The sequence below is a fragment of the Pavona decussata genome, unplaced genomic scaffold (assembly GCF_977016875.1).
Source record: "Pavona decussata unplaced genomic scaffold, jaPavDecu1.1 SCAFFOLD_138, whole genome shotgun sequence".
In the NCBI taxonomy this organism is placed as follows: domain Eukaryota; kingdom Metazoa; phylum Cnidaria; class Anthozoa; order Scleractinia; family Agariciidae; genus Pavona; species Pavona decussata.
In genome coordinates, this window is record NW_028145551.1 from 159,218 (window position 1) to 185,529 (window position 26,312).

At 37.9% G+C, this 26,312-nt stretch overlaps 4 protein-coding genes across 6 annotated transcripts in view; 2 read left to right on the plus strand and 2 right to left on the minus strand.

The window, feature by feature from the left end:
* On the minus strand, positions 1-4,064 carry LOC146467081 (uncharacterized). Of its 2 annotated transcripts, none has more exons than XM_085126368.1 (2): positions 3,974-4,064; positions 1-1,109 (listed from the first exon to the last, which is right to left on the minus strand). In XM_085126368.1, the coding sequence occupies exon 2, from the start codon at positions 613-615 to the stop codon at positions 154-156; it is 462 nt and encodes a 153-aa protein (XP_084982494.1). In that variant the 5' UTR covers positions 616-1,109; positions 3,974-4,064; the 3' UTR covers positions 1-153. The 2 variants fall into 2 exon arrangements, with proteins under 2 accessions (XP_084982494.1, XP_084982495.1); XM_085126369.1 differs by having other exon boundaries at positions 3,974-4,058.
* A 12,699-nt stretch (positions 4,065-16,763) lies between these two features.
* On the plus strand, positions 16,764-20,112 carry LOC146467082 (uncharacterized). Its single transcript, XM_085126366.1, has 2 exons — positions 16,764-16,913; positions 19,017-20,112. Exons 1-2 carry the CDS (start codon positions 16,844-16,846, stop codon positions 19,964-19,966), a joined length of 1,020 nt encoding a protein of 339 aa, XP_084982492.1. The 5' UTR covers positions 16,764-16,843; the 3' UTR covers positions 19,967-20,112.
* Positions 20,113-20,938: 826 nt separating this feature from the next.
* LOC146467083 (uncharacterized) lies at positions 20,939-21,695 on the plus strand. The gene is given in 2 exon segments (XM_085126354.1): positions 20,939-21,424; positions 21,426-21,695. Coding segments are annotated over 2 exon segments (741 nt in total). The 5' UTR covers positions 20,939-20,953.
* A 130-nt stretch (positions 21,696-21,825) lies between these two features.
* LOC146467084 (uncharacterized) overlaps positions 21,826-26,312 on the minus strand; it is a 43,009-nt gene continuing 38,522 nt past the window's right edge. For both annotated transcript variants that reach the window (XM_085126351.1, XM_085126350.1), the window contains exons 40-43: positions 25,015-25,267; positions 24,140-24,322; positions 23,145-23,284; positions 21,826-22,038 (exon numbers count right to left, since the gene is read on the minus strand). In XM_085126351.1, the coding sequence (XP_084982477.1) occupies positions 21,839-22,038; positions 23,145-23,284; positions 24,140-24,322; positions 25,015-25,267 (776 nt within the window). In that variant the 3' untranslated portion in view covers positions 21,826-21,838. The remainder of the gene's footprint in view (positions 22,039-23,144; positions 23,285-24,139; positions 24,323-25,014; positions 25,268-26,312) is intronic.

Below are 26,312 nucleotides of genomic sequence, written 5' to 3' on the forward strand. Positions count from 1 at the left end.
TGAACTTGTAATATACTTTATTGTATCATTTAGGCCCACTTATGACAACATGATTGCAATCTAGACTAAGAACAACTACACTTCCCAATTGAAGGTTTGCACTTCATGCTAATGAAAGGACAAGGACAATAAACGTTTCCGATTGCGTTAATTTCATCCTTCGATAACCGTTCCTGAAATTGGCGAATCACATTTAAGAACGATTTCCTGCGACTTCCTGGCAAAATTCTTGGCCATCACAGCCCTTCCAAGGTGTGCATCTCTGCCTGCGTCAGTTGTCAGATCAAAGAATTGGCAGCCTTGTTGTTGCAATGCATTGGTATCAAATTCGGCAATCCTCAATCCAGTCTGACCGTCTGCCTGAGCCTTATTCCTGTACTCTCTAGCCACGTCCAAAGAAGCCGAAGTTGATATGTACTGTGATTGGTATCCTCGTCTACTGCCGCAGTTAACGTGGGACAGGACGGTTTTATCTGCATTGGGATTTTTTGCAACAATTGCGTTTGGATCCTCGTCAGGTCGTAGTATGCGATACAGTTTATCCGGTATGTCCCTTTGGGAATGATCATGAGACAGACTCCGTGAGAGTCTTATCCAGCATCCAACGGCATCCATCTGAGATGGGCATGGGTCCACGCATCCGTATTGGTCACAACAGGCCTTGCTGTACTTGTGACAGCATTTTCCCCTGCAGCACGGATAATCTGTAGCACAGCAGCTACTTCCACAGCATGAGTTTCTGTCCCTGCAGCAGGCTCTTCCATTGCAGCAATAGGTGCCTGACCTGCAACACCAAGCTCCACAAAGTATTGGGTATTCCCTGGCACAGCACTTATCGCGTATGCACAGTGGTTTGGATGTTGGGCAACATTTACTGGCTGGATTTCCTGGTGAACAGCATATATAATCTCCCAAACATTTGTAGTAAGTGCAGGTCCAAAAGTTTCACTTCTTGGCGCACAGCTGACCTTTCCATCGTGTGCTGCCTTGTGGGTTGGATTTGGGGCGTTTCTCTTTGTTAGCTTTATTTCTAGCCTGCTTTGCTCCCTTATTTTTCATCTGCTTCCTGGTAACATCTTCCGCTTCCTCATGACCCGAAACGAACTTACCTTTATGGAGAAGGAAAAAAATGCAGGTTATCTTCTAAACCTCATTTTTGCTACTGAGTTTTTTGGCACAGTCATGTACTCAGACATGGAACAGCTCGAGGGACACTTTTACACTTAAAGAGAGGGGTTTACATTTCAGCGCATCTGCATAAATCTAAACGCTTTTTTCTATTTCTCATAAACTTTATGGCTTTAAAAATCCCACTCACATTTACTACAGTAATCACATTCTATCAATAGTCCAAGCAAAATGACTGATGACCAAAATTCACAGAAAATGCTAGTGGATTGTACTCATATTGTTGATATTGAATTTAGCGTTGACCCGTAGTATTTATTCCACGGTTGATGTGTTTACAGTTGTTTGTATGCGAAATAACACAATCATATAAAAAAATTAAAACCCGAGTTACCTATCCCCTTCCGAATGGTTCATAAACAACGAATTAAATTAAACAGGCTTGGGTCACAGCGAGCAAAAGGTGAAATAGTATTTTGATTTATTGACATGCACAGAACCGTGAACCCCTCCCTTTAAAACACCAATCTCGTCCCCAGAGCGCGTGCGCGCTTTAGGCCAGCGGCAGCCACACGTCCACGGGCTCTGGGCTAATCAGAAACCGGAAGCCGAGATCTGGCTATCACCCGCCAGAGTGCTATAAGCCAATTTAAAATTGTTAGCGTCAGGGCTTCCCGTGATGTTTTTCGCGGTAAAACATCCGGAGTCGTTCATTTCATGTCGCCTCTCTTCCTTTTGTTTACGTTTGCAACTTGTGATTTATTCACACCAAGTTTTCGCTTGTGTTTGTTTTGCGTATCGTGTATGGCGAAATGTAAGAAAAAAAAGAGTCCGTGGTTCAAAACTAGGAAGAAAACTGGTTCTAAGAAAGAAAGTAAGCTTCTTTTAAAAAGATACATAAAATTACCTATTTGGTATAAATAAATGTCAGAGAATTTTAAAATCTCGTGTTCTTTGAAAAGAATACCGGTATGAGCATCAAAAGAAACTTTATATATTATTCTGATTATCTTCTTTTGCAGAACAATAATCCAATTAAATCCGATAATAATAATAATAACAATAATAACAAAACAAAACAAAACAAGCTGTGATATTTCGTACTAAGAAGCATCGAAATAAACCAAACATTGATCCATCAAAAATCCACACAAACATACGAATAAATGTTCTACATTCTATGTTATGATTAAGCTTTGTTTTAATGAAACTACCTTTTGGCTTTATATCTTATTGTTAAAAGTATTTCTGTCTGTTTTCTGCGAAGATCGTCACAAATTATTGCTAAAATTAGAAATACATGCGAGAAGAACGGTATAAAGTGTTGCAAGGTGTTTGATTGACTATTTAAGTTGAGAGTAAAATTTTCTTAAATGAAGCAAAATGGGACGAGATTCAAAAATAACAGTCCAAGCCAAACGAAATAACGAACATCGACCGAAAAATTGATCTCAAATATTGCTCTGCAGTTAACACTATTACGTTAAATCAGCTTGTCAACACTGCAAGAAAAACAATATCTTGCAAAGCAGCAAACCAGTAAAGCTTTGTCAACAAAACTACGTGAATTATTCACCTCTAGCCAGGCCTTTTATTCCATTTCTGCATTTTACAAAGTCTAGTAAGCGAAAAGATCCATTTCAAGAGGAAAAATCCAACGTTTCGTCGCGTCGGATCGGATTAAAATGATTTAATTTCAAGGTTTTCCGAGGATTCTAGTTACCGTTACTGTGGTCAATAGAGAGAAAAATTCTCCCCGCTGCAGGAGCCAATCAGATTGTTGAATTTCAGGATACCGCCCGCAAACGAGCAGAGAAATAAATAAAACAAATATGAACTGTACTTTAGCGATTTGAATTCTTTACGGACGGACCGTTTTGGGGTGGTCTCGGATCAGAAATGTGTAAATGGGGTGGGGGTATCATTTTGTATAAGAAAAACAAATTTACACTTAACGAGTGAATGGTGCAAAAGAACATTGCTCCAATAAAACCTTAAGCACTGTTTACACACAACCAAACTCCTTTAAACCACTTAGCCTGCGCAAGCACAATAAACAACGCTTATTTTAAGAGATGCAAAAACGTCCGTTCTTGCACACAAAAGCGAGCTGGATTAGATGGGATTGGTAGTCACCAGACTATTGATATAAAGGATTCAACCTTTGAAACACCATACTTTCCTAAATCGCAATGGCCTCACAACTCAATGCAAGTAACTGCGTGACTGAAATATTCTTTTTGAACCTTTCCCAAAACACACCAAATAACAGAAAATCAACTGCTTTAGCTTTCAGCAAATATGTTTATTGAACAAACAAATCCTGCTGTCACTGGAGTACGTATCTTCGATGTTTGTATATCTTAACTGATTCACGACCAATTTTACTTGAACTGCTAGGATGCTTGTAAAGGTTTTTATCGTTCTTTTATTTTCAGTATTTTTATCTGGTTTGGGACAGATATTTAAACAGAGGTACATCCGTGACTTTGTGACATGTACCTGTATGGCTACTTACATTTGTAATAAGAAAAAAAATCGAATTTTAAGCATAGTTGTTAAAAAGAAGAAAGACCCTGGCAGTTATATTTAATCAGTCTATATCGTCCTTTTGACCCGCAGTTCAGATACATGTTTCATGCATTCATATTGATTTGAGCATAGTTCTGCTGAGAAAAAAATTGTACAACAAGGAACGTTCTTAAACTGGATTACATAAATTTTGTATTGGGTTAGAAACATTTTCACTGAAAAAAACGAAACTGTATTGAAATAGGTATATTTTGACATATAGATATACTTTTGCTGTGAATGGTCTTTTAACGATGAAAAACGAAAGACTTACCTTGGTCAGCAGACAGGCACAGTAAAACGGTAACAGCGGCAAGCAGGACAAACATCAGTTTGGGTATCATCTTGCTCCAACTGAAGGAACAAAATAACTGAAAAATTCACAATTCAGCAAGCCACTTATAAACTGTCCCTTGTTAATCGTAAGATATGCCACACTTTATGCACCTGCATTGTTGTCTAAATAGAGATGAGAATCTCTCGCCATTCTTCAATAACTAATTTTATTAAAACAGGCTCGCAGGCAGGCTGTTTAAACTAGAAACAGCACGCCGCTGAAAGTTTCATTTTATCTCGATAGATTATTTGAAAAGTTTAAATTGTTTTTGTTAAGATGTTTGTTTTTTTCCGAAAAACTATGTGTTTTCAGGTTTGAAAGTCATAGGGTGGTGTTCAAAACGCTACATAGTTGAGTGCCTTGTTATCATTTCGCTCAACTGTTTCATACACACTGTGCTAACATATTGCACACGAAGGACTCTGTGTGAAATCGAAGTTGGCAGCTGGATAAGCAGTTTTTCATGGCTCACGGTTCATCGTGCATAATAATAATAATAATAATAATAATAATAATAATAATAATAATAGGAATAATAGGAATAATAATAATATTTTATTTCATGAATCTATTTTGACGTCTTTTTGCGTACGATCATTTTAATAAAACATGAGAAATTTGGATTCTTTTCTTAGACGATTGCAAAGCATTTTAGTCCAAAAGTAATTTTACGGTTTTATAATTTGATTCATTTTTAGAGGTTTAGTGATATGATTTTTCTAAGTGAACATTAGGATTTAGGGGTTTCATTAGAAGTTAGTGATTAGTTGTTACGGTTTAGTCTTCGCAAGGTTGCCTACAGTTTGCCGCCGAACCATCGTTTACTTAGGATCTGGTATCCAGAAGTTTACACTGCCTATAATAATAACGATTTTTCCTATGCATTTGCCGAGGCTCAAAGCGATAAACATATTAAAATAGAAATTTATTTATCAGACCGTAAGTGAAAATTTAACAATTTAAAACATAAGCCTAAAGGGTGTCACTGCAAACGTAAAAATTTGCTACCCATTTTTAACACAGCGTTCGAAATTGTTAGATATCTAGACTTTCACTCAACAAAACGAGCACAGTGATTGGTTGATTCCTTGTCACCTGCCCCTGATCGTGATCACGTGCTGTTGTGTACGACGTGGATGCCCAGAACCTAGCCAAACGATGGTTGGAAGGCAAACCGTGGACAACCTCGAGAAATCTAAACCGTCACAGCTAATCACTAAATAATATAAAAATGAATCAAAATATAAAACCCTTAAATTTCTTTTGTATTAAAATGTGTTTGAACGCGTCTAAAAGAAAATCTAAGCTTTTAATGTTTCTTAAAATGATCCTACGCAGTAAGGCGTCCAAATGGATTCAGGTAATAAAATTCTTAAGATATATGTTCCATTTCGCTTTGTAACATAGCTGTCTAGTTCAAGATCGTGACGAATTTTTGCTTTGCGGAGGGGCTGTTTAAAACAGACTTTTGCATCTTGAATGCTACTACTACTACTACTACTACTACTACTACTACTATTATTATTATTATTATTATTATTATTATTATTATTATTATTATTATTATTAACACGGAACTCATTTTGCAGCGTTTTGAGCACCACTCTATGACTTTCAAACCTGAAAACACATACTTTATCGGAAAAAAACAAACATCTTAACAAAAAATAATTTAAAATTCTCAAATAATTTGTCGAGTTAAAATGAAACCTTCAGCAGTGCGCTGTTTCTAGTTTAAACAGCCTGCCTGTGAGCCTGTTGTTGTAAAATTAGTTTTTGAAGAATGGCAAGAGATTCTCATCTTTATTTAGACAATAATGCAGGTGCATGAAGTGTGGCATATCTTACGTTTAGTTTAACAAGGGACAGTGGCTTGCTGAATTGTGGATTCTTCAGTTATTCCATTCTTTTAGTCGGAGCAATATGATACCTAGACTGCTGTTTGTCCTGCTTGCCACAATTACCGTTATACTGAGCCTGTCTGCTGAACAAAGTAGGTATTTTGTATACTTTTGTAGAAAAAAAACCATTCAGAAGAAAAGTGGCTTTACTAGTAGTTAAATTTTATCGGTTTGTAAGCGATCTCTTTTAAGAGCGGCTGCCTGTAAGAATCGAGAACTGCATTTCAGCGACCCCTTGGTCGAAGTTCTGATATTTCGCCTGAAGATACCCTTGGATTAACTACTTTCGAAAATCATATTTTGAAGTTCCAAGGTATTTTATTTTTTGAGAAAATTGCGAGAGTTTGAAATGCGGCCTAGGTGCGGTCACGGGCCGATGAAAACCGCAAAAATTTAGGTCAAAGGACGAAGCCCCGTTTACGGCGTAAAATAACCCAATGAACTTGAAACTTTACACAAACTTAGACCAACCATCTCACTAGAAAATTAATACAATAAACATTACAAACTCGCTGGCTGCTTTCTAAAGCATGCAGGTTTGTGTACACTACTCAAAATGGCCTCGAAACCAATGCCTATTTTCATTAAAATAAAAGTGTTTCTTATATGTAATTTTCTCTAAATTAAATCTAATATCTCGAAAGAAGAAGAAAAGAACTTTATTTGTTCCAAGTTTCAAGCTCTGATTCAAACTCTTTCCCACTCAAGGAAGATCGAATATGCGTGCGATACTTGCGGCTCGCAATCACGTCACGACATCTGGTGCCCGTGAATGTTTCCAAACATCACATATTGGGCCCTAAAACTAATCAGACTGACTGAAGACAGCCATTCAATGTTTTTCGATCCCAGATTTCTTTCCTATTCTCCTCAAAAATATTATAGTTATTCCGGTCAATTAGCCTATGAAACATGCGCAACAAATTTGCATACCATTTCGATGTGGCAGGAAAAAGTAGTGCAAATCAAACTTTGCAGCTCCTTTATCTTCTTAAATGAAGCGGTCGATCAGTAAAATGGAGAAAAGCGTGTGACTTTGGTCCTCCCGTGTTGTTTGAGTATTCGTTTTCAGCAGCAAAGGCTCAAATCAATAAGCCAGTGTGACACTGAACAACTGTAACTCGATATTCACTTCGTTGATGTGGGTAACGCGCACGTTATCCTGGCCAGGCATTTCGGTATGGACAGGGCGCTTTTAGAAACTGTAAATAGTGAAAATTACTGCTTGTGGGCCAAGCTACGACTACCCTGGTGATGAAAACCTTATCAAGCTAAAAGACTGTACAAGAGATGCGAGAGCCCATCTTGCCAGCTTTGGTTGTTTTCTTTTGGCGAAAAAATTCAAGTATTAGTGTCATTTCGTTTCTTAACTTACAGTTATACAGACCTTGGAACGTCGATTTTTTCGCGAAAAAAAAAAACCCCACCCATAACCACCATCCTCACAATAAAAAATATGAAATCTGTATATTTGAGAGCATAGTATAGTAGTGAATTTCCCACCGACCACCAACCCGACTTCCCCCCTCCCCCCTAGCTATAAGCGTCAATAATATTGTGGTTATTGTTTACTTTCCTAGGCTGTTTTCTTGCTGCTCCTGCCAGTTTTATTCAACTCCGTCAAAAAAATAATAACAGGAAATCTGAAATTGGAAAATGTATAGGCGAAATACGACCCTCACCCGCACGTGCTAGTAATAAGGTAGTTACGGCCGTCACCCGCTTGCGCTAGTAACAAGTAAGTTTTCGTAGCCATCATCAGACAGACCAGGGCGGGCAAGATTCCTATCTTCTCGGAAATTTAAAGAGACTGGCAGGAACAATGAGAAAACCGGTTTAGGAATGTAAACAATGACCACAATTGACGCTTATCGCCAGGGGGGGTGGGGTTGGGGGTGGGGGAGGTCGGGTTGGTCGGTGGGGAATTAACTACTCTGATACCCTCAAAGTTACAAATTTTACATTTTTAATTGTGGAGATGGTGGTTATGGATAGATTTTTTTTTTTTCAAAAAATCGACGTTCCAGGATCTGCATTACTGTAAGTCAAAAAACCAAAAACTGACACCAATACTTGAAGGTCGAGTTTTTTCGCAAAAGCTGGAAAGGTGGGCTCTCAGATCTCTTGTACAGTCTTTGAGCTTGACAAGGTCATCAACCCCAGGGTAGTCATAGCTTGGCCCACAAGCAGTACCTTTCTAAAAGCGCCCTGAATGCACAGGTGCCTGGCCAGGATCACGTGCGCGTCACTGGCTAGTTGATTTGAGCCGTAGCTGCTAAAAGTCACACGTTTTTCTCCATTATACTGATCGACTGCTTCATTTAAGAAGCTAAAGGAGCTGTAAAGTTTGATTTGCACTACTTTTTCCTGCGACATCGAAATGGTATGCAAATTTGTTGCACATGTTTCGTAGGCTAATTGACCGGAATAACTATAATATATATTTAGAGGAGAATAGGAACGAAATCTGGGATCGAAAAACATTGAATGGCTGTCTTCAGTCAGGCTGATTAGTTTGAGGGCCCAAAATGTGATGTTTGGAAACATTCACGGGCTCCAGATGTCAAGTGTTTGTGAATCGGTTCTGATCTCATAATTTGTGACGTGATTGCGAGCCGCAAGTATCGCACGCATATTCGATCTTCCTTGAGTGGGAAAGAGTTTGAATCAGAGCTTGAAACTTAGAACAAATAAAGTTCTTTTCTTCTTCCTCCGAGATATTAGATTTAATTTAGGGAAAATTACATACCAGAAACAATTTTATTTTAATGATAATAGGCATTGGTTTCGAGGCCATTTTGAGTAGTGTACACAAATATGCATGCTTTAGAAAGCAGCCAGCGATTTTGTAATGTTTATTGTATTAATTTTCTAGTGAGATGGTTGGTCTAAGTTTGTGTAAAGTTTCAAGTTCATTGGGTTATTTTACACCGTAAACGGGGCTTCGTCCTTTGACCTGAATTTTCGCGGTTTTCATCGGCCCGTGACCGCACCTAGGCCGCATTTCAAACTCTCGCAATTTTCTGAAAAAATAAAATACCTTGGAACTTTAAATATGATTTTCGAAAGCAGTTAATCCAAGGGTATCTTTAGGCGAAATATCAAAAATTCGACCAAGGGGTCGCTGAAATGCAGTTCTCGATTCTTACAGGCAGCCGCTCTTAAATCAGGGCATTCTCGTTTACTAACGGTTTATCCGTAAAGAGACAGGAAGAAGTTGTATACATTAGCAACTAAAGAGTATTACGAACGTTCACATCCGAGAACGAGGACGAGTAGGACTACGAGTATTCACTGCGCGAAGTCTGGTACCGCGAGATGGCGTAGCCGTCGTCGCGGGCGAACATAAATGTTTCAGATTTTTTTTGTATCGGTGACTACGAGTTTCACTCATGCGATCCTCAGTCATGAAGCATTTTTTTTAGTTTGTTTTGTCTTTCTTCGCGATGTTTAAGCGCAAATCAATGCAAGAAGCCTTGACTGCAATGTACACCAACGATGTTCTCGACGACATTGATTTTTTGTTACTTTACGAAGCGTCCAACAAGAAAAATCCACCGTTGCCTTACAGGAAATACGATCGTTTAGACATAACAAGGTTGACGGACGAGGAGTTCAAAGCAGATTTTCGCTTTGGCATCGCAGAAATACTGTATATGAATTTAAGCTATACAAGGTGAAAGCTAAAGCAGTTGATGTTTTTTTTAATTGGGTGAGTTTTGGTATAGGTTCAAGAAGAACCTTCCTTACTTCAGTTAAGTCATTCTGATTTTGCAAAGGAGTGTACTTCAAAGTTTAAAATCCATAATCTGGTTGCTACGTACAATTTCGTATCAACAGAAAATTTTGCTGATATTAAAACAAGTACCGCATTCTGCTCGCGCAGGCTTAGTTTATTTAAAGGATTCTTGTTTTTCCAAGAAGCCCTAAGGGTTCTCTTGAAAAAAAATTTCCGCATGAATATAATTATGTAATATACTTATATTTCTTGGTCAAAATACTATCCTTGCCTCTTTGGATAATAATATTAATTAATAATATTAATTAAAAAATAAATAAAAATTGTCTGATGAGTGTGGTCCTATAACTTCCTCGCCTCCTTGGATAAAAATATTAATTAATAATATTAATTTATAAATTTTTAAAATTTTAAAAATGCCAGATGAGTGTCGTCCTAAAACTTCGGACCATTCGAAACAGTATTGTCGCAATAAACGATGATAAATTCTGAAGCCTGAACGTCTGTCAAGAATTATAAAATTAATTTAATTAATACTTATACTTATGATTTAATTAGTTAATAATTACAAGAATTAATGATTATCAATTAACTATTTATTAATAGTATTACATTAATAATATTATTAATTTATTATTGTTGATCAATACTAAATGTTATCCAACAAATATTAAGAATATTATTTTCTTTATATTTCTAATGTCATTAATTGTTTTTCTTAGCTTTGATTGGCTCAAACAAACTGTCCTACTTTTCTTCAATTGGACAGTTGTTCCAAAACGCGCTAGAACAGATCACGAGTAGTTCCTTTCAAGAAATGAGTTAATCTCTTTTAAAAATGTACAATCTCTGAGGGCAAAGAATTTCATTCCAATATGGATTTAGGAAAACGTATATGAATAAGAGAGAAATAACATTAAATCCTTTTTACTCGTGGATATGCTTTAGCATCACGAGTGATAGGGCCGTTCGGTATGCAAATGAATCACTCACTCCGGTGTAACCGGAAGTGGAATAATAGCCAATCCCACGTCGGAAAGAAGCGACAGACGGAAATAGGTCTGCGATCGCAGGTTAGATTTCTTTGGGTCGCCATTGCGTGGCTTTTTTTTAGTGCTTTGAACACAGTGTCGCTGCATTCTCCATCATTAGAAGCAAATGTCTGACGAAGTGACAAAATGGTGTTCTTCGAAGATGAAGCAAAAGATTCTCAACAAATGCACATTGATACAATTAAGGGCGATTGTGCACCGCCTCCACTTCCCGAGGCGTAAATCTTGATGTCGACGTCGAATCGACGGTAGGTCAGAAGACAGCAGTTTGTGACCTTTCATGTATTGTTGAATTATCCGTTGAATTTTCTTGTACTACAAGCACATACGAATAATTCCGCTTCGCTCAAGACGAAATAATTGAAAATTTTCTTTGCCGCACGCGGGTCGCGTCGGGCTACGGAAATATAATTGTTGACTGTTGTTATCAGCGATGTAATTACCACTTTCTGCTTCATTTTCCCGTAAAAAAAAGCCACACTTAAAGAAATAAAGAAGAGATTTGAGGATCACAGTTGCCTTTCAGCACCGTTTAGGAATACTTGTACTATAAATATCGGTGGAACAAATTTGCATATCCGTATACTTACGGTAAACTGAATTGCGCGTCTCCGATATTTTCATTTAGTTTGGCAGATTTTCATTTAAACCAGGGAATCTAAACCTTCTTTGGCTTTCAGTGAACTCGCCGTTTTCCAGAGCCGCTAGCTATCCGTTCGGTACCTGTCCGTTGCTTGATGGAAACGGGGCAAGTTTTTTTAATAAACTGATATCATTCAGGAACTGCTCTGTTGCGGCTTTAAAATGACCAAGATATAAACTACATTAAATGCTACAGTTGTCGGAAAGCTATTTACGTGTAAGGAAAATAATTTGAATATCCTTCACAAATAGGGCCTTGTGCCTTGTGTGATCGAGACCTGAAAGGCAAAATCTTCAAACTCAAACCGATTCAGTAAACCAAAAATATCCGGAAATTCTGGTACAAAATCAAAATGGAACGGCAATTTTTTGGCATTTCATTTCGATCAGACACTCGGCTCTAGTTACTCCAGCAGTGATCTACATTATTTACAAATGAAATGTGTGTCCGTCTTACTTCACCCCAAATGCTTAAGAATTCTTTCCTCAAAGTGTTTGCTTCATTGCCCCTTCCATTGATCAGTCGTCGGGTGAGTCGAAAACGAAGAATTAGGTGAAATATAGTTGATGGAAAGTTCTGTTTCATAAAACTGTAAAAATGCACTTACAACTCCATCGATATCGTGGAAGAACAGAATCATTCGTCGAGGACGATTACCAGCCCTTTGAGGTTGAATGAAGGAATATCAAGGGATAATAAGCACCAGGCACAGGGTGATGTTTCGCGCTCGGATTTCCAGATCACGCCGTTTCGCGCTCGGATTTTTGAAGCACCGCGTTTGAAAAACTAGTTAAATTCTCGTCCTCGGATTTTAAACGAAGGTCCACTATACCCTCCATGGAAATATTTCCCTTAGGTCACTCCCCGTCATTAGGCAGTTTTAAGTCTTTTATTAGGTGAGGGACTGGGGACATCCACCCCAAGGACAAATTTGAAGATAGGAGGCAGCCACAAACAGCTGCATAACATTTGAATCCTCAAAACCAAAAAAGAAATGGTGACGCCTCCCCTAAAGACATACCCCAAATTTGCCTTCCTTGTTTGATTCCTCCTTTACCCAAATACCTCAAATTTTTGTGAGGCTAACTCAAGTCTTAGTGGAAATGTGCTGCCCAGGCTGTCAAACCCTGACCCTGTTTATGACAAAAAATATTTGCACTTCTCTTACCCTGTTTATGACATGAATTAATTTTTCGAAAAAGAAAATATAAATTTCTTACATTGCCAATCCGTTTTAACAATTTGTGTATAGTCAAAGAAAAATAGTTGCATTCCTTCGTTCGCCAACAAAACTGGAAAAAGAGCTTCTTTCTGCTTGGAATCAAGTCCCGTTACCATGCAAAGGAAGAAGCAAAACAACAACTGGCTGTGTGGATGGACTTCTAACCAAGAAAAAAATAACGTTAAAAAATTATACCAGTTTTTTCATCTTCTCACATTCGTAAAACCACAGCCGGTTTCTTAGCAATAAACAAAGCTTATTACTGATGCCAGGATAAAAAAAAAATAGTGGAGGATGCACTGATTTGACTGTAACCGACACCGAGTTGAAACATTTGGATTGCTTTCAGGGCTTTAGTCAAGATACGTACTTCAAAATAAGGGGAAAAAATCTCTTCTGCCATTTAAACTTTAATATTTGTTTTCACTCGCGCGGACATGCATGAAAACTTGTCTTTTGTCTGCTAGTAGTTTTGCAGTTTTAATTCTTCAGCTTTTATCTTAGGCGGAGGCATTTTGCGAATTATTAGCTTGTTTTGATGTTAAATTTGCTAGTTTGATGATGAGGAAATTTATCCTGCGAACTTGAAAAAAAGAAAGACTTTGAAAAGAGATAAGAACATGTTTACGATGACCATGGGAATCAACAACTAATAAACGAATGAGCATTTATCTCAAATCTCACGTGTAATACTTCTTGAAAGCAGTAAGCTAACAGCCGTCACAAGAAGCAATTAAGCTTTTCGGCAAAAAGAAGTAATCGAGAAATTCACTTCTGACTGATGTTCAAAAGTGACACTGATCTGTGAAAGAAATCTACTCAATTTGGCAGCTTTTAGCTTGACTATGTAATTTCTGCAAATAAACTGAATTATTTGGAACCTTTCGCTCGGCAATGTCTAACTTTTTTAACCATTTACTGTTTTACAAGTACTCGGCATTCCGCAAGAGCAATGCCCGGCTAATTACGTAAACCCATAAACTCGTAAAATGACAATTTACAAAATTTGGTGGAAGCGCCGAATATTCATGCCAGCGAGCGCATAGAAAACGCTTGAGACGATGGCCTTAAATTTTCTCACCACCAATTTGAAATAAATGGTTGAAACTGGCTTCTTAAATAAAATTGTTCATAGATATCAGCATTGCGGAGAATATTTATATATTTTAGTCTTGTTTTCTACTCAGCCAGGAGAATTTCCTAGAGTTGCCCCCAATGCTTTAGTTTACAGCTGTAGTTTAGTAAGGTTAGACGTCGAAACTTAAACATGTCCAGGGTAATAAAACGTTATCAGTTTCACATTCAAAGTATTTAAAAATTATATAATTTTGTCGAAACCGAACTGGACTTTCTCTTCCATTGTAGTAGCCCCACGCAAATTTGCGTGTATCTGCGCGGGTTTATGACGTTAACGGTGACGCAACTTTTTCTAAAAATAAGTTTTTTATACAACACACGGGGACGCGAGGACCCCTTGCTTACGGTCTCCATCCCTGATTATGACTTACAATCATATTTTTGCTCAAAAAAAATTGTACTTGAAAAAAGGTTACTATAATTGCATGAATTTATATTGAGTTAAAAACATTTTTACTGAAAAGACAAATTCGTTATGGAATAGATATATTCTGTCAACCCTATGGGCCGCCCATGTACTAAACACCAGATTAACCCATTGCCCGCTTCCGTCAGCCTCAAAATTTTTAACGACCTACACTGCATTTCGCATTTTGTGTAACAATAAAAATATAATTGATTTATCAGAAATAACGTTGAACGTTCCATCCGTAGATTCAAATTTTCAAATAGATTAAACCACTTATAATTTTCTCATATTCCATTAAGAAATTAAGGTACTATACTTTCTTGAATTTAGCATTGGTAAGCTCGATTCGAGTAATAAAGCAGAAATAGTTGTCAAGAGAGTTAAGAGGACAGTTTGAAATGAATCGAAACTGAGCCATTGCGAAAAGAGATCTATGCAGGTGTAATTTGGTAAATAATACTCTTTAGTTGCTAATGTATACAGCGTCTTCCTGTTTCTTAACGGAAGAACCGTTGGTAAACGAGAATGCCTTGATTTAAAACAGATCGCTTATAACCTAATAAAATTTGTTTAACCACTAGTAAAGCCACTTTTCTTCTGAATGGTTTTCCTACAATGGTATACAAAAGACCTCCCTTGTTCAGCAGACAGGCTCAGTAAAACGGTAATTGCGGCAAGCAGGACAAACATCAGTTTGGGTATCATCTTGTTCCAACTGAAAGAACGGCATAACTGAAAAATTCACAATTCAGCAAGCCACTGTCCTTTGCTAATCGTAAGATAAGCCACACTTTATGCACTTGTATTGTTGTCGAAATAGAGATGAGAATCTCTTGACATTCTTTAATAACCAATTTTATAAAAACAGGCTCGCAGGCAGGCTGTTTAAACTACAAACAGCACGCCTATGAAAGTTTCATTTTAACTCGATAGATTATTGGAGAAGTTTAAATTGTTATTTGTTAAGATGTTTGTTTGTCCGAAAAACTATGTGTTTTCGGGTTTGAAAGTCATAGAGTGGTGCTCAAAACACTGCAGGACATATATCTTAAGATTTTTATTGCATGAATCCATTTTGACGCCTTACTGCGTAGGATCATTTTAAGAAAACATTAAAAGTTTGGATTTTCCTTTAGATGTATTCAAAGCATTTTAATACAAAAGTAATTTTAGGGCTTTATATTTCATTCATTCTTATTTTATTTAGTGATTAGTTGTTACGGTTTAGTCTTCGCGAGGTGGGCTACAGTTTGCCACCCATCATTTGGTTAAAGGGAACCTTCACTCTCACAACAAATTGACGGGTAAGCGTTGGAAATAGTGTCTAAATTCTAAATTTTTGTCTCAAACGTAGAAATGACATTCAAGTGCTTTAAAAATTAGATACGATTATCGACAACTTTCGCTTTTAAATTTCCTGGGGGCAGTCATTTTGAATTTTATGACGTGTAATGGTTGCCGCTATTGTTATTCAGCAGAAGTTCTTTTGTGTAAAGCAATTGAGCAACCTTGTTACGTCATGAAATCCAAGATGGCGGCGCGCGGGAAATTTAAAAGCGAAAATAGTCGATAATCAAATCATGTATTTTCCGACATTGAAATATTATTTCCATGTTTTCCAATGAAATTTCAAAGAAAATTGTATTTTCAATAATGTTACGTTAACATGTTTCGAGAGTGGAGGTTTCCTTTAACTTCCGTATTCATATTCTCGGTATTGAACTGGAACTAGCTTGCACACGAGGCTTATGCGGGGGAATCTATTCACATGCAAATAGTTTCTAATATATTCCCCCGCAAGAGCCTCCATTGCAGGCTCGATCCAGTTCAATACCGAGAGTACGAATATGGTCTATTTCGAACGTCTGTGTTAAGAATGGGTAGCAAATTTTTACACTTGCAGTGATCCCTTCAGGCTTCTGTTTTTTTAAATTGTTAAATTTTCGCTTACGATCTTTTTAATTTCTATTTAATTATTTTCAACGCTTTGAGCCTCGGCAAATGCGTAGGAAGAATCGTTATAATTATAGGAAGTGTAAACTTCTGGATGCCCAGAACCTGAGTAAACGATGGTTGGACGGCAAACCGTAGCCAACCTCGCGAAGACTAAACCGTAACAACTAATCACTAACTTCTAATGAAACCCCTAATTCCTAATGTTCACTTAGAAAAATCATATCACTGAACCTCTAAAAATGAATCAAATTATAAAACCGTAAAATTACTTTTGGACTATGAACCGTGAGCCATGAAAAACTGCTTATCCAGCTGCCATCTTCGAGTTCACACAGAGTCCTTCATGTGGGATATGTTAGCATAGTGCGCATGAAACAGTTGAGCGAAATGATAACAAAGCCCTCGACTATGCAGCGTTTTGAGCACCACCCTATGACTTTTAAACCTGAAAACACATACTTTTTCGGAAAAAACAAACATCTCAAAAAAACAATTTAAACTTTTCAAATAATCTATCGAGATAAAATGAAACTTTCAGCGGCGTGTTGTTTCTAGTTTAAACAGCCTGCCTGCGAGCCGGTTTTAATAAAATTAGTTATTGAAGAATGGCAAGAGATTCTCATCTCTATTTAGACAACAATACAGGTGCATAAAGTGTGGCATATCTTACGATCAACAAGGGACAGTATATAGGTGGCTTGCTGAATTGTGAATTTTTCAGTTATTCTGTTCCTTCAGTTGGAGCAAGATGATACCCAAACTGATGTTCGCCCTGCTTGCCGCAGTTTTCGTTTTACTGTGCCTGTCCGCTGACCAAGGTAAGTCGTTTTTCATCGTTAAAAATCCATTCACGACAAACGTATATCTATATATCAAAATATAAACCCTTTTTCATTACAGTTGTATCTTTTTCAGTAATTTAAATGTTTCTTACCCAATAAAAATTTATGTAATCCAGTTTAAGAACGTTTCTTGTTGCACAATCTTTTTTTCCGGCAGCAGAACTATGCTCAATATGAATACATGAAACATGTATTTGAACTGCGGGCCAAAAGGACGAAATATATTTAATACAACTGCCAGGGTCTTTCTTCTATTCAACAACTATGCTTAAATTTCGATTTTTTTTCTTATTACAAATGTAAATAACCATACAGGTACATGTCACAAATTCACGGATGTACCTCTGTTTAAATATCCGTCCTAAACCAGATAAAAATACTGAAAATAAAAGAACGATAAAAACCTTTGCAAGCATCCTAGCAGTTCAAGTAAAATCGGTCGTGAATCAGTTAAGATATACAAACATCGAAGATACGTACTCCAGTGACAGCAGGATTTGTTTGTTCAATAAACATATTTGGTGAAAGCTAGAGCAGTTGATTTTCTGTTATTTGGTGTGTTTGGGAAAGGTTCAAAAAGAATATTTCAGTCACGCAGTTACTTGCATTGAGTTGTGAAGCCATTGCGATTTAGGAAAGTATGGTGTTTCAAAGGTTGAATCCTTTACATCAATAGTCTGGTGACTACCGTCCCATCTAATCCAGCTCGCTTTTGAGTGCAAGAACGGACGTTTGTGTATCTCTTAAAATAAGTGTTGTTTATTGTGCTCGCGCAGGCTAAGCGGTTTAAAGGAGTTTGGTTGTGTGTAAACAGTGCTTAAGGTTTTATTGGAGCAATGTTCTTTTGCATCATTCACTCGTTAAGTGTAAATTTGTTTTTCTTATACAAAATGATACCCCCACCCCATTTACACATTTCTGATCTGAGTTCACCCCAAAACGGTCCGTCCGTAAAGAATTCAAATCGCTCAAGTACAGTTCATATTTCTTTTATTTATTTCTCTGCTCGTTTGCGGGCGGTATCTTGAAATTCAACAATCTGATTGGCTCCTGCAGCGGGGAGAATTTTTCTCTCTATTGACCACAGTAACGGTAACTAGAATTCTCGGAAAACCTTGAAATTAAATCATTTTAATCCGATCCGACGCGACGAAACCTTGGATTTTTTCCTCTTGAAATGGAACTTTTCGCTTACTAGATGTTGTAAAATGCAGAAATGGAATAAAAGGCCTGGCTAGAAGTGAATATTCACGTAATTTTGTTGACAAAGCTATACGGGTTTGCTGCTTTGCAAGATATTGTTTTTCTTGCAATGTTGACAAGCCGATTTAATGCAATAGTGTTAACTGCAGGGCAATATTTTGAGATCAATTTTTCGGTCCATGTTCGTTATTTCGCTTGCAATTGGACTGTTATTTTTGAATCTCGTCCCATACTGCTTCATTTAAAAAAGTTTCTTCTCAACTTAAATAGTCAATCAAACACTTTGCAAGACTTCATATCGTTCTTCTTGCATATATTTCTAATTTTAGCAATAATTTGTGACAATCTTCATAGAAAACAGACAGAAATACTTTAACAATAAAATATAAAGCCAAAAGGTAGTTTCATTAAACAAAGCTTAATCAGAACATAGAATGTAGAACATTTATTCGTATGTTTGTGTGGTTTTTTGATGGATCGATGTTTGGTTTATTACGATGCTTCTTATTATGAAATATCACAGCTTGTTTTGTTTTGTTTGTTTGTTTGTTTTTTTTGTTTTTCATTTATATCACCCCCAGGATATATTTGAAGTCTTTTTATCATTATATTGAATTGGTTTAATATTGAGAGACATTAACAAAAAAGCGCTATTGATCTGTTTTTGTAAATAGTGCTACAGAAGTAATAAATTATTATTATTATTATTATTATTATTATTATTATTATTATTATTATTATTATTATTATTATTATTATTATAAAAGTGTCCCTCGAGCTGCTCCATGTCTGAGTACATGACTGTGCCAACAAAATCAGTAGCAAAAATGAGGTTTAAAAGACAACCTTCATTATTTTGTTTCCTTCTCTCTAAAGGTCAGTTGGTTTCGGGTCATGAGGAAGCGGAAGATGTTACCAGGAAGCAGATGAAAAATAAGGTAGCAAAGCAGGCCAAAAATAAAGCTAACAAAGAGAAACGCCCCAAATCCAACCCACAGGGGAGCGCACGATATAAAGGTCAGCTGTGCGCCAAGAAGTGCACCTTTTGGACCTGCACTTACTACAAATGTTTGGGAGATTATATATGCTGTTCACCAGGAAATCCAGCCAGTAAATGTTGCCCCACATCCAAACCACTGTGCATAAGCGATAAGTGCTGTGCCAGGGAATACCCAATACTTTGTGGAGCTTGGTGTTGCAGATCAGGCGCCTATTGCTGCAATGGAAGAGCCTGCTGCAGGGACAGAAACTCATGCTGTGGAAGTAGCTGCTGCGCTACAGATTATCCGTGCTGCAGGGACAAATGCTGCCACAAGTACAGCAAGGCATGTTGTGACCAATACGGATGCGTGGACCCATGCCCATCTCAGATGGATGCCGTTGGATGTTTCCTTAATATTCGAGGAAGTCTGTCTCATGATCTAAGGAGAATACCAAGTAAATTGTATCGCATACTCCGACAAAGTGAGAATGCAGCCAGAATTGTTGCGAAAGATCCCAGCTCCACCAGAACAGTTCTGTCCCACGTTAACTGTGGTAGTAGGCCGAATTACAAGTCGCAGTTTATATCAGCCACAGCTTCCTTAGATGTCGCCAGAAGATACAGGGATAGGTTCCAGTCCCAGAATAATGTCAGGTTGAGGATTGGCGAATTTGATACCAATCAATTGCGTCGGCAGGGGGTCCAAATGATTGACCTGACAACCGAAGCGGGCAGAAACCAGCACCTTGGAAGGGCTGTTATGGCCAAGAATTTCGCAAAGGCGTCACAGGAAGTCGTACTCAAATCTGATACCCCACTTCAATGTAGAGTTATCGAACGATGAGACTCCCCCCAAAAAGAACGTTTCTCGGCCTTGTCCTTTTTTCTGCATGAAGTGTAAACCTTCAATTGAAAAGTGTAGTTCTTATTCCGAGTTACATTGTTGTCAGAAGTGGGCCAATACAATGCAATAAAATATAAGTTCAAGAATTGCGTGCATTGATGTTTTAGTTTAGCCATATTTTTTTACTATTCTTTTAGGTTTTAAAATTGCAAAAAACTGTACCAAAACGTGATTAGAAAACTAATATTACCAAGTGTCCCACACGGAGTTAGCAAGAGAATATGGTTATCGTTGCGGCAAATCGCGAGGCGAAAAGAGCAAAACATTGAAGAAAAGCACAGTTTAAACGGCTTGGAACAGATAATTTATCATGTAACTGAGGGGTTAACTTTTAATCTTTCCTCAATTCCGTTTTCTTTGAGGGGTTAACTTTTAATCTTCCCTCAATTCCGTTTTCTTTGTCTTTTTTTTTGTAAGCCAAATTCGAAGCAGAGTAAATTATGCCCTGTGTACTGAAAGTTAGGTGGAAAGTGCTTAAAAATCGACTCTTTCCGCGTAATGTCGACTGCAGGATAATGATTTAAAGAAATAACTAAGATTGTAATTCATCAATTATTTTCGCTCTCACGCGATTGGTCTAAACGCGTTACGTGACTGAATATGCCCCAGCTAAAAGTGGGGAATATCTGAGTGATATTCCCCAAGTGATATTCACTAATTTTCCAAAGTTCAAGGCTCTAAGTTTGCAATTAAAATGAAGGTTAATGTCAAGATGGGGAAGGATTCGCTTTTGTGACAGAAGATGTAAACCTGCTGGTCGATAAGCGGTACCAGAAAGCACAAAAAATCAACTTCATACACTGTAAACGTTTTTGACGGTAAGCTGTTCGTAAACTTTTCGTCTAAATTGTGACCAGGATCATGATCCTTCAGGAAAATTCATTCCAATTTGTTGGAAAAAATTACCTTCAGACCCAGGGAACTGCAATGGATACAAAAATGGCCGTTGCATTTGCAAACATCTTTATGGCCAATATTAAAACAAAAAAGATAAGTCAAAGCAAACCAAAACCAATAGAATGGAAACGTTTTATTGATGACATTTTCTCACTGTGGGAAAGTGACAAAAAGGAAATTAACCTGTTCATTGAACAAGCTAACAAATTTCATCCCACTATTAAATTTACGGCCGAAATTTCAGAGAACGAGAAAAGCTTTCTCGACACAATAATTTTTAAAGGAGAGCGTTTCAGAAACGAATCGATCCTTGACATCCGTACGCATTACAAGCCTACTAAAACTTTTCAGTATACACATTTTATCTCGAGCTATCCCTTGGGTGTTAAAAGAGGTTTTATTAAAGGCGGCACACTTAGACTACTGAGAACAAATTCTTCTGAAGCAACGTTCAAAGAAAGTATCTCCAAATTTAAATCGCGCCTCATAACCCGCGAATACCCCCCACAAGATGATATAGACAACATTATCAGAAATCAACTTCGCCGGAAGACAGTCGGCTCTACAGCAAAAGCAAAAAACTCGTAAACAAATCTTGCCTTTTGTTACAACATACCACCCATTGGTGCGTAGCCTTAAAAATATATTGATGCAAAACTGGAAGTTCATACAAAATCAGCCTTTGCTTAAAAGCATATTCAAAAATCCGCCAATTATATCCTACAAGAGAGGAGAATCTCTTAAGGACATGCTCGTTAGGGCAAGAATATAAAGGTAGCGTTCATAAAAATGTACACCACATAACGCAGTGAGCCATGCAGACCTGTCATTTCTACCGTTATCACGAATGCAAAAGAATATAGTAACGAGAATGCTCATTGGGTGTATCCCATAAAGGGGATAAAGACAGGCTCATCACTGATTGGCGCACTGATTAGGCTCGTCTTTGAACATGTTATTTGCTGCGTCCTCTGAGAGCCAGTTTTGAAAAGTTTCCTTCTTGGCCTCAGGCTTTATCTTCTTATGCTCTGTGGTTGGTAGGTTGAAGTTTTCAAAGCTTGATAAACTGAGAATGGAGGAGTTCCTTGATTGGCGTTCAAGTGTTTCTGTAGGGACTGAGAAAGAAAAAAATCATTAAACAAAAGTCTTAAGATTGTGAATGTTCATGCGAAAGCCATTGAGGGTCGCTTGCATGTGCTTTCAAATTTTGAGTGTGTGGCCATTCAAATGAAATCTATACAGCTTTACTTTTCTTCTACTTTGGTTTTCCTCATTCCTTTTAGAGGAAAAAGTATTGAATACCGTATTTACTCGAATAAGCGCCGCCCCCGAACAAGCGCCGCCCTCGATTAAGCGCCGCACATGGAGCGGAATGGTTAATAAGCGCCGCCCTCGAATAAGCGCCGCAGCACCGGTGCGGCGATTATTTGCGTATTTCCATAAGATGATAAAAATACACTGTAATCGCTGCAATGCGGTTCTAAGCCAACAATGGGAATTTATTTTCATCAATAGTGATGTTTTCAGTTCGAAGTGAGTATATCTTGATGCTCTTTCATTTAGTTCTCTCTTCAAAATGTTCGCGTTCTTCAGTTCTTGCGTGAAGGCTGTAAACTTTGCCGGTAAGAGAAGCCCAACCTCCCTCTTTCTCTTCCCTGTATTTGTTGCAGTAAGGAGATTGTCAGCGTTTGCTTGTACAATCAAAATGTTTTGGCTTTGTGGTATGAGCCTTTTAATAAGCGCCGCCCTCAAATAAGCGCCGCCCTCGAATAAGCGCCGCACAGGAGACACGAAAAATTAAATTAGCGCCGCGGGGCTTACTCGAGTAAATACGGTACCTCCGTTTATTAACGTGTCTGAAAAGCTGGTTACGGCTTTCATTGTGACAAGGGAGGAGCTCAAATTCAAGGGCTTAAAACGATAGCTGTAACAAGAGCAAAATAAAGATTTCTATAGAAGCGTAACAAGCATTTCCGCCATGTTTTAATATGGCTGACATAAAGCTCTTAGTGTTGAGCTTGTGCTTGCGTCGCTAGTGGACACCAAGCCTTTTAAGATAACAAGTCTTTAATTTTGCTATTTGCAATCTTGGATTCGATGAGATCGTCTGTGACAATTCCAAAAAGAAAGCGGACCACCAGCACTTAATTGTTCTGCTTTTCGTTTTCGAGTTTTACGCTACTGGGAGGTTTGTTACAGCAGTGTTTCCAGTCGCTCTCACCTTCTGGTAATCTTCGGCCGGAGTCACCCTTTATTCTCACATCGGCTTTACTCGCCTTCACTCTTTGTACCTCCTCTATTAACTTCTTCTTTTGTGTTTTAAGGGCTTTGTTCTCTGAGCTTAGCTGGGCAACCTTATTGCTGCAAGATAATAGTAAACATGCTAACATTGGACGAGTGTCAAAAATCCTTTATCCAAAGTCATACAAGGATTTTTATTAGGATTTACTTTATTAACTTTCAGTAAATAATTGGCAAAACTCGTTTGACCTTCAGACAATCTCCTTGATTGACAGTAGGTCTATGAAAAGAAATTTCCAAGCCCTGCAACAAAACCTTCATCTTTTGGCTGTGATAACAGTGCCTAAGAAATGATGAAACAGTGCGACGAAACCTCGACTCTACGTGACATACAAGGGTTCATGGACTTGTGTATGCGCTATGACATTGTTTTCACAGAATTTATTGGCCTTTAACATTTCAAACGTTAAACGCAGGCGTGTCTGGAAACGAACACACACGAGAGAAGATAATTTTTTTTTATTGCCAAAGGGTAATAAAGGTATTAGAGAGGTTTAGAATCAGCTTGATGCTAAACGACAAACTACATAAATGACCACGTGAAAATGTTTATCCCACACTTGCTGCTCGCTGTTTTGAGATTCTTATCAATATTGAGCAATTTTGGGTTAGTATAAAAGGCCAGAATTATTTTGCACTACAGCCGACTCCCCATAACTCGAATCCTCGCTAACTGGAACCTCACGCTAACTCGAACCAATTCTCCTTTCCTTTCAGGTCATTTTCTATATAATTTTACCCTCGATAACTCCAACCTTTTTCAATTTCTCTTGAAGGTTCGAGTTATCGGGAGTCGACTGTATTCTCAAGTATGTACTTAATTTCTCAAGAAAATATAAACATAAATCTCCCTATTGTATTCATTAATATCTGCATAAAATATTACAAAGTAGAAACGAAAACAAACTCAAATACCTTGCTTCAGTGTTAAGCAAACTCAGCGTTGTTTTCTCTCTTTCGAGTAGTTGTATTTTTTCGTTTAACCTTTCCGTCTCGCTCTCCAGTTTTCCAACCTTGGCTTTGAGTGAGTAAATAGCAACATTGGACACCACTCCTACGTCACTGCCTTCATTCTTTTTGGCAGGGGCTGGCTGACCGCTAAAATAAGTATAAATAAATATATAAAAAATGGAATTAGCTAAATATTGAATCTCTGTTCGGAAACAGTACATTGTTTGCAGGTGACTTATGCCATGACGCTTATAAGTCCGCCCGGTTAAAGTTCCATCTACCTGTAAACCAAAAAATACATCCGATTATAAGCCCCCCCCCCCCCCCCCCTCCGATATAAGTCCCCATTTAATTTCGCTCGTGTTGCTAGTTTTAGTTTTATTCCAAATGTTGACGTTTTAAAGCAACACTGCTATAGTCCGTTTCGAAACGGTTTTTTTTTTAATTCCGGATATAAGCCCATCTAAAACCCTTTACAAAGTCGTATAAGCCCAGGGCTTATAAGCAGCAGTTACGGCATTTACTCAGCCGGCTGTTTAATGGAAAGAATCGACGAGACACAAGAGAAAGCCGTGGCTTAGTTCCTTTCACTTCACACGCGCGCGCCGCCTGGGAAAAAATTACGTCATCAGTATGGAATTTTTACACATATTACTAAGACGTCGCTTTTGGGGGGAGACCCGTGATGGCACCGCATAGCGACGTCTGTCTACTTTGTAAAATAGTTTTCGGGTCGGGAATTCCGCGGATAGGTCCCCTGAAGTCCAGCCTTCATGTGATTAAGTCAACGATGGTAGCGATCAACAGCAAAAAATCCCAATTTCCCAATCAAATCTCACCGTATCATGCAGATGGTGTCCTCTTGCTCAGGTTCCTTCAACTTTCTGATCTCCAGCTTCAATGATCCGACCTTTTCTCGGCCCCATTCCACCTCTTTGGTAAGGACGCTGATCTCCTTGTCATACTTTTCCTGTAGCTTGTACAAGTCGTACTGAAGCGATTGGATCTGCATATTTTTTTCTGCTAGATCAATTCTAGTTGCTTCCATTTCATCCTCCGTGTCTTGATGCGCCTGGCTTTTGTCGATAATTTCTGTGAAACACCGAAAAGTACTTTGAGAAAACAATTTTTTTTCTGGTCCTGTTATATTGAAAGACTGGAAACCAAACTTAGCTTTTAGGTCTAAAAAAATTAAAGCAACCTTGCACTTCCTTTGCGGAATCCTTTTCACGTTAATTTATTAAATCAACCTTTCACTTACTTGAAAAAAGATTCCGCGAAGGAATCAAAAGTTTGTAACGCTTTAATTTTTTTTAGATCCTGAAAGCTAATTTTGCTTTCCAACGAAACATATTGTTTAAAAAGAGAGCAGGAGTATTGTGTTGTAAAGTAGTTTTGTCGTCTCAAGGTATATATTCTTGTTAATGCAGGCCTTTACATTTACTTTAGTTTCCTGGCCAGGGACATCTTGAAAAACAGGTTTTTATACAAAAAATACTATTGAGGGTGGTTCTATATAAAGAATCCTGAAATCAATTGCAGACCTCAGACTTTTCAGATTGACGATTTTAAATGCTTATCCGCTTGACTGATTTAAGCGATGTGATAGGTTCAAATGTTCGTGAATTACTAATGAGTTTTTGAACGAGCCTGCCATGCTTACATTAGTGGTTAGAGAATCCCACCGGCATTCTTGTTACACAGCTTCCGATCACCTCATTTACAACTGGAGGATTTGCATAGTTAGACAAAGAACAAAGTTTTGTTATACCTCCCAACTCAAAAATAGAACAAATTATATACGGGTGTCACCTGTTTTGTCTAAATCTTGAATTCAAAGCCTTCGTCCAAATTTTGCCCTTTGCAGAAGGCAGAAGTCTCTCAACGTTTTCACGGCATTGTGGGTGGCCTTGTCAGTAGATTTCGAGTTTTGTCCCAAAGAAGCTTTTGAATTTCTTCTCTTCAGTTCTTGTTTGAAAGTGTTCAGCTGCCATGACTCAAAAAAAATATTTTCTTGACGCGGGCTGGAAAACCAATTTGCCGCGCTTTCAAGGTGCACGACCTGATCACGTGCGAGTCGAAAGTTCAAGTTGTTGTTTTCCTGGGGAGTTAGCGAGTTTTGACCCAAGGCACGTGA

What these genes read in the sequence shown, in the direction of transcription:
- LOC146467081 (XM_085126368.1), bottom strand. Translation starts at nt 615, where the DNA reads ATGGATGCCGTTGGATGCTGGATAAGACTCTCACGGAGTCTGTCTCAT.
- LOC146467082 (XM_085126366.1), top strand. Translation starts at nt 16,844, where the DNA reads ATGATACCCAAACTGATGTTCGCCCTGCTTGCCGCAGTTTTCGTTTTA. An exon ending in GTGCCTGTCCGCTGACCAAG is followed by an intron (nt 16,914 to 19,016) that starts GTAAGTCGTTTT and finishes TTCTCTCTAAAG; the next exon opens with GTCAGTTGGTTTCGGGTCAT.